This window comes from Marmota flaviventris, chromosome 3 (genome assembly GCF_047511675.1).
Source record: "Marmota flaviventris isolate mMarFla1 chromosome 3, mMarFla1.hap1, whole genome shotgun sequence".
Lineage (NCBI taxonomy): Eukaryota > Metazoa > Chordata > Mammalia > Rodentia > Sciuridae > Marmota > Marmota flaviventris.
Window position 1 is genome coordinate 170,275,649 of NC_092500.1, and position 13,737 is coordinate 170,289,385.

Below are 13,737 nucleotides of genomic sequence, written 5' to 3' on the forward strand. Positions count from 1 at the left end.
AATGTTAATTGAATGCAATGGAAAGAGCTTTTTATTAAGAATTAGGAGGGCCAGGGTTGTGGCTCAGTGGTAGAGCGCTTGCCTAGCATGTGTGAGGCACTGAGTTCCATCCTCAGCACCACGTAAAAATAAACAAAATAAAGGTGTTCTGTCCATATACAACTATAAAAAGAAAAAATTAAAAAAAAAAAAGAATTAGGAGACTCAAGTTTTTAGATTTTTTTTTCCCCCTTGAGATGGAGTCTCACTATGTTGCCCAGGCTGGTCTCAAACTCCTGGGCTCAAGCCATCCTCCTGCCTCAGACTCCTAAGTAGCTGGGATTATAGTGCCCATTACTACACCTGGCCATGCTTATTTCTGTTATTACTTATCATTATTACCTGGTATAAATCACTTATTTGCTCTGTATTTCTTCATCCATAAAAATGAGGTGGGACTAAATTGTCTCTGATATTATTCTGTCTCTGACATCTGTGATTCAGACATTTCTGTTGAAATGAGACTTTTTATCTAAAAGATGTGTTTACAAGTTGTTTTTCATTTAGCAGTTACTTTCTAACAATGACAAGTTTTCTGTAATGCTTTTATGTGTATAATCTTCAAATTTCAAGGTGGTTATAATAAAGAATGTAACATCTGATGTTTTTTCTTTTCTAATCAGCATGTTGATTGGGACTATAAAGTGGTGTGTGTGTCCTGTAGAAAGAGAATAAAAAATGTCATGGGATGTTTTTGTATAATAAGCCTTGTTGACTAGCGTGGGTAAGGCATAATGAGTTTAGACTCTAAGCTACAGTGTTGTCAGGTTGGTTTTTCATAGGTAATACTCATTTAAAAACCAAGATTCTGTTCCTCTTTTCCTCACCTTGTGTAGGGCAAGACCAATTGACCAATATCTCAAAAAAATAGGGGTGGGGAGTTATTCTTAAATTCCTTGAACATATCAAATACCCAGTTCTTAAATTACATATATCACTAATGCAGCATTGGGTGGAACACCACAGTTTATTGAGGAATTTTCCAGATATAATCATAGCAAAAAAAGGAATTTGCTACAACTGAGGGATTATAACAAAAACAAGTGTTTTTTGCAATCCAGACAACTTTGGCTCTGCACAGAAGTCATAAATTCTACTGACTCACTTTGGGACTGTAGATGCTGAAAAGTTTGTAGATTATGACTAAAGAAGGTAAATATTTCTTCTGTGTGCCATTTATTTACTTCGCAGTTTGCTTTGAGCAGTTAAGTCTGAGGGCTTGGGTTGTCTGTGTAGGTAACATCCTGTTGGCCTTTTGGGACCCTGGGCCTAGAGCTCCTTAAGCTTTCAGGTAGTCCTAGACTGAGGCACATCCAGTAGCAGAAATGACCAAGTTTTTAAAGAACTGCAGCAGATTGGTAGTAATGAGAGGTTCTCTTTGATGCCACAGCCTTCTTGTAAAGAATCTAAAGGAGGTTTCCAGAAGATAAAGGGATTTTAAAAGCAGTGTGCTGTCTCCCAACAGTGCCCTGCTTGAGGCCTTTAGTGCAGGAGACAGTAAGTGATAATAGATGCTACTTTTACAGGCCGCTTGCCTCTTTCCAGAAATAGAAGCACTCTTCCCAAGAAGTCATCTATATCTATTTATATTTCCACCACTCTGGCTTTTTGTTTTGTAGTGGTTTTTAGAGTTTTCTCTGTGTCTTATCCCTGCAGCTAGATTTTTCAAGCATTTCTGGGATTAAAAACTAGTGTATTTTTAGTTTGCAGTATCACTGACCTAGGGAGGGTCCCTTTCTAAGGGTGGATAAAAGGAAAGATTGAGAGAGGCTGCTGTGGGAGTGAGGAGAGACCTCCTCTGTCCCCAGTTTCACCTAATTTGGGTATTCATTCTTTAGACTTCGAGCCCATTAGGAGCTTCCTGTCTAGGTGGAGAGAAAGACATGTTTACAAATAAATAACAAGGCAAGCTATTGTAGTATGACAGGGAGCTTTGGGAGTGGAAGCACAGAGTTCTTACCCTGGGTTCTAGGAAAACGGCATGATAGGAAAGGTGTATTTAATCTGTGTTTTGAAGACTGGATAACATGGTCTTGTTTGCTTTTAAATTCCCAGGTTATTGTCCTGTTTCTCTCCACCCCTACTTCCTACCTTCTATTTATTCAAAAATTCTGTTACCATTAGTTATTGACTTAAGTTATGCTTGCCAGAGAACATAAGCATTGTTATAGTCGCCATCACCCCTGTGGCATACAAAAAAAAAAAATAGCAGAGGATTCAGCATAACCCCACATCAATAGGAGGTGTATTAAAATGACCATGTGGTATCACAGAAAGAACAGTGAAATTGGAATCAGAACACCCCAGTACAAGTCCTTTGGGACTATAGATACTGAAAAGTTTGTAGATTATGACTAACGAAGGTAAAGTCCTGGCTTCATCTCTTAGAAGTTAATATATTTCCTGTATGCCCAAGAACCTAAGAAGTCTATGGCCTAGGGAAAATAGAGGAATTGGCAGAATTAATGAATTATTAGACTATATAAAGCATTACTTTTGTTGTTCAGATTTGATAAGAATTTCTACTTAGTTGCTTTTTAGATGAAAATACAATTCTGAAAAGAAACCTAAAATTTTGACTTTTAGCAACTTTAATTATTTGTTTCTGCCTCCATTTCTGCTTCCTGCAGGAGATAATGTCCTCCCCAGAGTAAAGATATTTTTGAAATGGTGTTAAATATTTGAGAATGAGGTTTGCTTCTGCCTGTTCTGTGTTCTGACTTGTGAAGAGACCTTATCATCCCTGCAGCAGCTTTCCCCACGTGTCCTCTCCTGGGCCTTTGGTGACCTGTGCAACAGGAAGATTAGCTGGGAAGTTTCCCCTTTCTTCTAGACAAATTCCCGCTGGTGTAATTGCCTACCCTCTAGTTTGTCCCAGTGGTACAAACTAGTATTGTGCCACCTGGCTCGCTAACTTAAGGGCATCACTTAAGAAAATAAGAAATACTGCAGGCTTTTTAAAAAATATCAGTTAATAGGGGAGGTTATGATATAATTTCAGAATGCCTATTTTATGACATTTCTCATTTACTTTAAAAAATATACTCATTTAGAGTTTTCTGCCCTCTGTTTTCGTCAAGCATCATGTAGTTTGCTTTCTCCATGATATGTACATATTTATTTTGATTTTTTTCAAAAAGTTTCCCTCAAGCCCAGTAATTGCTGCTGGAGGAAGGTGCGTTTCATTTATCCTGTGGCACTGTGTACTCCTCCTTACTGATGTCGTGGTACCTGCCTGTTTGGGAGGCATGGAACTTTCTTATTCTCTTGTTTCAGAGAAGTCAACGCCTGAGTGTCCTGTCTTAGGCAAGATTTGATAAGACGTGAGCCCATTTTTGACTAGTAATTCATCTTTTAATAACTCTATTCATTGTTTACCTTTTGACATGTTGCCTCTGAGTAAAACCTTATATAACACAGAAATAAAAAGCCAAAGAGTTTGAATGTCTAAAGTGAAAGACTTTAGAGTTAGTCTTCCAATTCACTGATTCTTAACTGTCTTAATAATTATTATTCATATTCAAATAAGTTCGTTTTTACTAACAATTAAGATGAAGAAATGAGCCTGAGTAGTTATAAAATTGGGGAAATTTTGTGATTTTTACTTTTTCCACAAAGAGCTACAAACTTCTTTAGAATGAAGGAAAATAAAGGCAAAAATAAATAAATGAATGAATAAATAAAATAAAAAAAAAGAAAGTCTCTCTCACCCTCTTCAAAGAATTGAGAAAGTTGTAACAGTGGGCACTGAGAGGAAGGAGGTCAGAGATGTTGGGGAAGAAAGGTCTGCATCCCCAGCTGCATTGTCTGAGCAATGTGTTAAGGGACACGTGGCAAGGATTTTTAAAGGAGGTGGCCCAGCTTCAGATCCTGGTGTGGATTTTATTAGCTCTAGACCCTTGGTTGAACAAGCTGTTTATTCTCTTTGAACTTCAGTGTCTGTCTGTAGAATGGAGATGACAGGGCACGCCACAGAGAGTTAGTGGGAGACTCCATACTGATGAGTATGTGGCCGATGGTGGCCTCGGTCCAAGTGAGCTCCTGTCCCTCACCTCACCTACCCACTGAGCTAGTGATCTGACTTCTGTGTGCCAGCACAAAAGTTGTTAACTCAAAAAACTTAAATCTAAAGTGGTATACTAATCTGTTGCCTAATTTTAATGAGTACTAAAAATGTTTACCAATTTTATAAGTTATTGCTAAGATTAAACAGACTTGGTAAAAAGACTTCTGTGTATATAGAAGACATTTAATCTAAATTATTGCTATGATCATTGCACATAACTCCCTTTTCCCTTTTGTTTCCTTAAGATGACTCTAAAATACAGAATGGGAAATAAATAACGCAGATGGTTTTAACTTATGTGAAAAATGGTTGCTAGGAATTGAAAAATAGGTTTTCATAGTTGAAACCACTGTTTTCCAGGAGATGATTGTTGCAGCATGCTGCACGAGGAGAGTAATGATAATGAAGATAACATTACGATGCGCTAGTCACTTATGTCAGTCCTGTGAGGTGCAGGTTCCGTTATTATCTGCACTTTGTAGATAAAGATCCAAAGCACAGAGAGGTTAATAGCATTCCATTTGTGTAGTTAGGAATAGCAGGGCCAGGATTTGAACCTAGGCAGTCTGGCTCAAGTCCATGTTCTTAACCATTGTCTCACACTGATAGAACTGAGAGAAGGCAGTCCTCTGAGTGGGAGTAAATGACCCAGAGCTGCAGCAGGTTTGTTGTTTTTACATTTGCTCTACAGGTATTCTGAGAGAAGCCTCACAAAGTGTATTGGAATTACTATTGAGACTAGACCAGATTATTGCATGAAGCGGCATCTAAGTGACATGTTGACCTACGGCTGCACAAGGCTGGAGATTGGGGTGCAGAGTGTCTATGAAGATGTGGCCAGGGATACCAACAGGTAAGGCGGCCAAATGATCTTTCACAAGCCTTCCTCTCCCACTGGTTCTCTCTGCATGCATACCAGTCCTCTCTTCTCTCTGGCTAGCTCAGAAAGAAGTTTGGGTTCCTCCTTTCCAAGTCTTTCCTTCTGTCCACGCTCTTTAGTCCATCCTCTCTTCCCTTTGTTTTCATTCTTTCTCTGGGGACCCTCTTCCAGTAGCCTGTACACATGCTGGTACCACTCCCTGCCCTTTCCTGTGGAGGAGCAGGACATGGGATGCAAGGTCAGTAGTAGCAGTAGGTCTGTAGCAGGAGAGAAAGCCAGCAAAATTGGCAGAAAGAAAAGGGTTTAGATAAGAAGGCAGTTGGATGACGTTTAAAAAATTAGTTTTTGTGAAAATGATTTCATTTGTTAGGGAAGTAGAAAAAAGTTTGAGACAATGGGTATGAATTAGAAAGTGTAAAAAAAAGAAAGACTTAAGAGTTGGTAGAGTCCAATAAAGTTCTCTTCCCCTAGAAATGCATCATTGAACTGAAGAGAAAAACTATTGAAGAGCTGCCCTCTTCCCAGGCTGTGCTAGAGAAGTCTCTGTGGAGAGGCAAAGAGAGTTTCTCCAAGGTCAGGGACACTTTCTGAAGAAAATTATATCTAAACTAGGACTTAAAGGGAGGAGAGGAGTTCCGTGTAGAAGAGGAAGGTTATTTTAGGCAGAAAGAAAATACCATCAGACTCCTGAGGATGGAACTGCATGGCAAGCAGAGGACTAATTAGGAGGGGCCCTGAGAGATGGCCTCCGGAGCCAGGCCCTAATCAGCAGGCAGGCTGTGAGCTAAGATAGGAACGGGTCTGCATTTCAGAAAGCTCACTTTAGTTCCAGTATGGGAGGTAGATTAGCGAAAAGCAAGCTGAAGGGAGACAGACTGTTTAGGAGGCTGTTGGAGTAATTTAAGCAGGAAATACTGATATCCTGGAAAAAAGTGAGGGGCAGTGCTTGGTGACTGATTGGAAATGAGAGTAGGAGGGAATAGGAAGTCACAGAGGCACAGAAAGAAGATGAGTTTCATTTTGGATATGCTAAATCGTAGGTTTTTGTGGAACAAACAGTTGAAGGTTTTTGCTTTAGAACAGAGCTAGCCAGCAGAACATACTGCATGGATCAAAATGTTCTATATCTGCACTCTTCAGTAGGATAATGCAACCCAGGAACTTTCCTTTCAATATTTCCTTTCAATCCATTTAAATAATTTGTAAAACAACATGTACCTAGTGGCTGCCGTATTGCACAGTGCAACTTTGAAGTGTTGGGTTTGGGTGTAGAAGTCTTAAGAGAGATCTAACTTTGTCAGAGAACTTTGGAAGTCATTAACAAAAGGAGATGAGAAATTGAAGCCATGGAAATAGATGGGAGTATCCAGAGGGTGTGAAATGGTGTCCAGGCTTCTAGGGTCTTTGTGTGGTGAGTGGGAATGTCCTGGGGTAGAAGGGATTGGCAGGCTTCAGTCTTCAGTTGCCCCCTAATGGTTACTGAGGCACACTTCCTTTGTGGGTATGGTACTCAGATGCTAAGAGGATTCACCCACGTGGCCCCAAATGATTCCACCTTGTCCTAGACCATTCTCTCTTCTATTTTTTCTTTAAGGACTCTCCAAACAGATCAGTTAAATCTATTTTGTATTGTAGGTTTCACTTTTCCTCTCTCTACCAATAATTTCACAAGTCTTAAAGGAAGGGATGTTTAGCAAGCTGCAGCTTCTGCATGGTTCTGAGCTCATTGTTCTTGTTTTAATATAGGTATTTACATTAGTAAGCTTGTTTTGATTGATGATACTAAGTCAGATAGCTTTATTATATGTTAATTCTTGTTAGTCTAGTATCTACTTCCAGAACTTTGAATAGGTGCATAAAGAAATTTTTGAGAAATATCTCAGAAGTAAAATGATTTATTTCTAGACCCCTTCAGAGATAGGGATGTAAAGAAAATGGCTTTATAAAAAGATTCTGTGTCCTCAATCATGTGATTCTTGAGCTTACATATTGTTTTCCTGTGCTCCCCTGTAAACTTTGATGTCCGTTTATTTGTGTAACAGGTAGTAAATTTTCTTCCCTCAGGGGCCACACTGTGAAGGCAGTATGTGAGTCGTTCCACCTGGCCAAAGATTCCGGATTCAAAGTTGTGGCTCATATGATGCCTGATCTGCCAAACGTGGGACTAGAAAGAGACATTGAGCAGTTTACAGTAAGTGTACCCTTCGCCCAGGCCAATGCAGGATGCGTCTGCGTGCTCCTCATACCCTCTTTGTGTAATGAGGCAGCACCTCCTCCTCACCATAGAACAGTAGAAACACAAAAGAGAAGTCCCCAGAGCCCAGACACACTCTGTTTTGTATGTTCTTCCCAGGATCTTTTAATGCTTAGGCTTTCTTAGGGCTGAGGTTGTTTATGCACATATGACACCTGCACCCTTATGCTTAGTTGTGTAGAGATGGTAATTCTTTCATAGCTTTTTCATTTAACGTTGTAAGAAGAATTTATCCAGTTGCATCCTGATTTCTGTTAAGATGTTTACATATTAAATGTCTGTTAATGTAATCTGTCATGCTTTGCTTCACTACTTCCAAAGCTCTCAAAATTTAGGACATTACCAGTTTTCGATATTATGAATAACCATGCAGATAAACAACTTTATAACTTTTTATAGCATTTAGGTTTATTTCTTTTGTTTCAGGGATTGAACTTAGAGGCACTTGACCACTGAGCCACATCCCAGCCCTGTTTTGTATTTTATTTAGAGATAGGGTCTCACTGAGTTGTTTAGTGCCTCACTTTGGCTGAGGCTGGCTTTAAACTCATGATCCTCCTGTCTCAGCCTCCCGAGCTGCTGGGATTACAAGCGTGCACTACTGTGCCTGGCTAGGTTTATTTCTTTATGATAAATTCATTGGAGTACTTATCTAATGAAGGTACGAACATTTTAAGAATCTCACTGTATTACTCAGTTGCTTTTCAGAGGTTTCTAACAGTTTTGCATCATTTTCAGTAGGACTTCCTTTTTCCCCAAATAATCCTCTTGTGTTTATTTTCTATATATAAACATGAAAGACATGTAATTAGTAAATACAATCCAAAAATACAATTAACATATGTTAATTAACATATGTTAATTATTAAAATATGTTGATTTAATGGACAAAAGTGCCACTTAAACTTACATTCTTAAATTGTATTTTTGGATTGTATTTACTAATTACATGTCTTTCATGTTTTGGAATTGTTTTCTCCTCTGACCAATTATTCTACTAGGATATGAATGCTTTTTTCCCCCCATGGGTTTTGGGGATTTAACCCAGGGCCTTGTGCACGTTGGAAAAGTGCTCCACCACTGAACTACATCCTCAACCCAGGATATGAATATTTTTATTTTAATTTCATGATTTTTTTTCAGTAAAGATATTATGGGCTCGTTTTTTTATATTTTTTGCATGTATTTTCTCCAACCTATTGTGGTCTTATCTTTTCCTTCATTTGTCAAACTGATCTTTTTTTTTTTTTCTAGCTTCTGAGCTTAAGACTGCCTTTCTGTTTTCTTCTAACCTTTCAGTTCTTTGGATTTTAATATGTAACTGTAACTTTGAGGTTTGTTGGTTTGTTTGTTTACTCTGATAGTTTCATGTTCCATGTTAATTTTGTTTGGGGAAATGAGATTGGTTGGGCCTTTTGTTTTTCTTTGAATTTTTAAACAAGGAAAGTATGTTTTAGGGATATCCTTTTAGAGAAAAGACAATATTTATCAAGTTATGTCATCTACAAAAATACTTTTATTTTGCTCTGTTCAGAAAGTGGAGTTCATTTTATGTTACATGTAAAGTTATTGATTCTTCCTTTCCTTTTAAAGTTAATTTTATTATTTGTCAAGTTATTAGACAACAGCTGAAGCCTGTTTACAAGATTGCATTAATTCACAGATATCCCTGTTAATAATCCCCCATCTTGGTTGTGATAGAAAACTGTTCAGAATCTGCTAAAACTAAATGTTATCTTGCATGGCCCAGCAAATCTCCCACAGGTACATCCAACAGAAGTGTGTATAATATCATCAAATTACCTGAATGTTCATTAGCAGTACAGTCCATAAATATTGATGTAATCATGTGAGGAAATAAGAATGAACTAATTACAACTTCATGCAACAACATGGCCAATTCTATTCAACATAAGATTGAGCACGGGAAGTCAAATTCAGAAGACTACCTAGCACACAAAGCCATTCGTGTGAACTCAGAAACTTTGGGTGAAGTTTGGTAACTGTTTCCTGTTTGGTAACTGGAAATAGGTATAAGGTGGAGTTGTGAGATTCTGATAATGTTCTTTTTCTTGAATTGAGTGACTAGGTGCTAGTTATAAGCTTTGTAAAAATTGTCAAGATGTGCACTTATGATTTGTATATTTTTCTGTGAAAACCCAATAGAAAGACTACATGAAAAGTTTCAAAACTCTGGGTTTTTTGCTTAGAAAATCTTGTTTGGCCTATTTGAAATTCACAACTTATCCTGACCTAATAGGCACTGATTTTTGCATTTTTAAAAAAAATTTTTTAGTTGTACAAGGACACAATACCTTTGTTTTATTTATTTTATATGGTGCTGAGGATTGAACCCAGGGCCTCACATATGCTAGGCAAGCACTCTGCCACTGAGCCACAACCCCAGCCCCTGATTTTTGCATTTTAAAAAAATGTTTTTCCCCTGCTTTGTCACATTTGCCCAGAATTCCTTATTAACAACCACAGATGTATTTCCTTTAATGTGTTTTGTTCCACAGGAAGGGTTGCTAAGTCAAGCGTCTGCTTGTGTAATTGCACAAGTCTGCAACATTTTATCTCTGCAGAGGATGAATCACTTTGCCTGGTATGGGTCCATCCAACCACTGCCCAGCCCACTAAGATGTAGTTAAGCTGCATGTGTTAGTTAAGAAGTGGCTTATGTCTCACACCTTATTGTGTAGGTCAGTTCTGTGTCACTAAGAGTGTAATCATATTCATTTGCATCAGTTTCTTGTAAATTCACATTTTAAAAAAAATTGACACCTAAAAATTGCATTTATTTCTAAGATAACATGTCATGTTTCAGTATAAGTATACATTGTATTATGTCCAAGTCAGGGTAAATATTATGTGTCTCCTCAAATATTTATCATTTCTTTGTGGTAAAAATATTCAAAATCCTTTCTTCTAGCTTTTGTGGACTATATAATATACTATCATTATCTTTGGTCTCCCTGCTGTGTAGTAGAACCCCAGAAATTATTTTTTTCACATTCTTAGATAATGGTAAGTACAGTGATTATAGCTATATGTTATAATAACAGCTGCTTATATTTTCCAGTAACTCAGATTTTTTCCCTTATTTTTATTGGTACATTATGATTGTACATAGGATGGGATTTGTTGTTACATATACACACATGCACACAATATAATAATATGGTATGGCCAGTATCACTCCTCAGCACTTCCCCCCTCCCTTTCCACCCCTCACCTTCTGGTCCCTTTCCTTTACTGATCTCTCTTTGATTTTCATGAAATCCACTCCCACCTTTCTTTTCCTTTTCCTCTCTAGCTTCCCCATGTAAACAAAATCATACAACCCTGGCCTTCTGAGTTTTGACTTATTTCACTTAACATTATGGTTTCTACTTCCATCCATTTTCCAACAAATGGCATGGTTTCATTCTTCTTTATGGCTGAATAAAACTCCGATTCCTAATGTCAGTATCTTGAACCCTTATGTAGGACCATTTGATAAATCCAGAGATGAACTTTCCAGTTCTTAATTGACTGGTGGGTGGTATGGATAAGTCACAGGAAATTGGCTGCTGGCATCCACAGATCAGGGAAGAGGCTTCACCAGTAAATATGTTGGCTTCCCTCCCATTGTCAGCCTTGGCACTCACCCAGGCCTTTCTTTGGGCCTGGAATGTTGGAGTACAGAGGCTCTCTAACTCTCCAGGGAATGAACCTTCTCTTCTGCCTGTACAGGAGTAAGGGATAAATCCCTCTCTGCAGACTCTGATCCGGTGCCCCTTTTCTATTTCCATGTCTTCCTTTCATCCTGCTCAGTTCCTGGTACTTCTGATCTTTAAGCCTTTCTGGGACTCTCGTGTGACTGAGTAGCCTTTCACTAGTATCTCCTTAGTAGTTTTCTTCACTTGCAAAGCCGTTTAGAGTTTTCCATTCATATTCCGTTTTCAACAAATATGCTGCCATCATTTTTCCCCACTCTTGTCTCCTTTGCTCTCTTTATTCTTGTAACTTTATACATCTTTAAGATCTTTGGTGTTATTTTATTATGGTTTTGGAGGGAGAGAAACACATTTTATATGTTTAACATTTTCTGTTTAACCAAAATCCCAGAATCAATTGAATCTGTCTTCATTTTTACAAAAGGAGTGTTATCAGTTTACATGTCTCCAGGAACCTGAAGTAGTTTTCTGAAGCCTGATGTTCAAAGGTGGATTCTGTCTAAGTGGAGATTGCTTTCTTATGTGCTGTTTTTAGGTGGCTAGACTATATATTAAACACCTAATGAATCTTTAAAATATATGTTATAGAGAAAATTACAGAAGAATATCTATAAGACCATGTGGTGCATAAAGAATAGAATATTTTTGAGTGCCAAATCAATGAGAAATATCAAAAATTCTACTTGCATTTCTTTTAAAAGAAAATTAAACAATGGAATGTTTTGCAAGAATAATGTTACAAAAGATTTTTTAAAAACATGCAAAATCAAGATTAGAGCAAAGTCATGTCAAGGAGAATGCCTCATGTTTCTTGCTGCATCCAAGTAAAGAAATAAGGCAGCCAGTGGGGACGTTGTAGTATAAAACATGACCATGTCAAAAGCAGATGAATTAGATGTATTACTCAGTGTCCAGAAAACAAATGGACAGTGTGCAGCCCAAATTAAGGATGATGCTAATTGGCCTGAAAAACAGGATGAAATAGTTAATCTAGAGATGAGCCAACTTTTCTATAAAGGGCTGTGTAACAAACATGGTAGGTTTTTATAAGCCAGATGGCCTTTGTCACAATTTTGTTTCTTCCCTTTTTTTCCTTTTTTGTTGTATCCTTTGTTTTTGTGAAAACTTTTTTAAAGTTTAAATAATTAAATATATTGCATTATTAAAGAAGGCTCTAGTCTGGAAATAAAAGACATGAAATAAATTGTCAGGATGATGCTGTTACAAAAGACATAATACAAACAGAGTTCATTATTATTATTTTTTTTAAGTGGGGCAGCTAGTGTTTGAAGGTCAGGAAGGCCTCTGATGAGTAGCCGCCAGGCTGAGACGTGAAGTTAGCTGGATGAAAAGAACGGTGAACTTTGCAGTCAGAGGGAATTGCCTTTGCAAAGGTAAAGGGCCTGAGATTAGATGGCAGCCATAGATGTGGATGGATGAGTAGACCCCTGGTCCAGCACACATGTGTTCTGCTCCAGGAGGGGGGCTGAGGGAACAATGAGTTCCTGTCCTGTCCATGTACAGAAATGAAGAGCAGCCTCGGGGCCTGCTGGAGTGTGCGAGAAGCTGGTCCAGGATTGAGACTGCACCCTGGGTGATGCTTGTATAAGAAATGGAAGAATCAGTTGTGTTCTGTATTCACAGGAGTTTTTTGAGAACCCTGCTTTTCGTCCTGATGGTTTGAAGCTCTACCCTACCCTGGTCATCCGTGGAACTGGGCTATACGAGCTTTGGAAATCGGGAAGATACAAGAGTTATTCTCCTAGTGACCTGATTGAACTGGTGGCTCGAATCCTAGCCCTTGTGCCTCCATGGACTCGAGTGTACCGAGTGCAGAGGTAGGGTGTTGTCTTTTATTCCCAAAATAATTGGTGACTATCTTAATAATTTCTAATAGAAATAGTCTGATTTCATATTGAGGGTGATTTTTTTAATTTAAATATCTGGAATGCTCTGTGTAAGTAGAGAGGAAGGGAAGCCAAAGCACAACATGCCCAGCCACACTGTTGGTACCTATTTATTCATCTATCCATTTGTTCATAAGCCCGGAGATGGTGTCATGAAGGCCAGTAGGCGTGGTATGTACATCTAAGGAGCTTATGGTCAGCGTGCAGGTTTCCTCTGGCAGGACTGCTTTAGTGTGGATGATGTAACGGGAATGCGAGAAGGAGCGTAGCCATGTCTGGAGCCTCAAGAAAAGGAAGCTGTGTCGTTCTGCATAGATAGTTCATGTGTACGTGGAGAACAGATGGCAATTCTTGATGGCAGGAAGAAAGTAAGATGATTTGTTTCTTCTGAGCAGAGAAAAAGTAAACCATTTACAGTTGTATACCTTTAATAATTGTTTAAAAACTAGGATTATAATATTGAAAAAAGTTTTGACACTGTAAAGTTACCTGTGTACCTAACAAAGTTATTCCTGAACTTTTTTAGTCATTATGATACATTCCCCCCCACCCTGCCAAAAACTGCCCATGTTCCCCTATAATACGTTTAAGGCCAAAGGTGACAGGTAAATGGGAGCACAGCCAGCCCCTGAGCACCAAATCATGTCATGGGTAACGTGGAACTATGAAAGCTAAGAACAGGCTACTTAAGGAAAGAAAAGTTATCAGCTACTTAAGGAAAATTATTAAGAGTACAAATAAAATAATGGATTCTCTTAATGGGTCAAAGGATATTTACACTGTACTTTTGGTACAGCGTATTGATTTCTCAAAATTTGTAAATCAGTAGCCTAATTCTAGGTTCTAAATTGCCTGTATGATCTCTTATTTTT

The 13,737-nt window shown here is 38.2% G+C and overlaps 1 protein-coding gene across 1 annotated transcript in view; it reads left to right on the top strand.

Moving 5' to 3' along the window:
• Positions 1-13,737, top strand: part of Elp3 (elongator acetyltransferase complex subunit 3) — a 79,160-nt gene that overhangs the window by 24,888 nt on the left and 40,535 nt on the right. Inside the window, exons 8-10 of the mRNA XM_027926977.2 lie at positions 4,797-4,958; positions 7,050-7,176; positions 12,603-12,796. Coding sequence (XP_027782778.1) covers positions 4,797-4,958; positions 7,050-7,176; positions 12,603-12,796 — 483 coding nt within the window. The remainder of the gene's footprint in view (positions 1-4,796; positions 4,959-7,049; positions 7,177-12,602; positions 12,797-13,737) is intronic.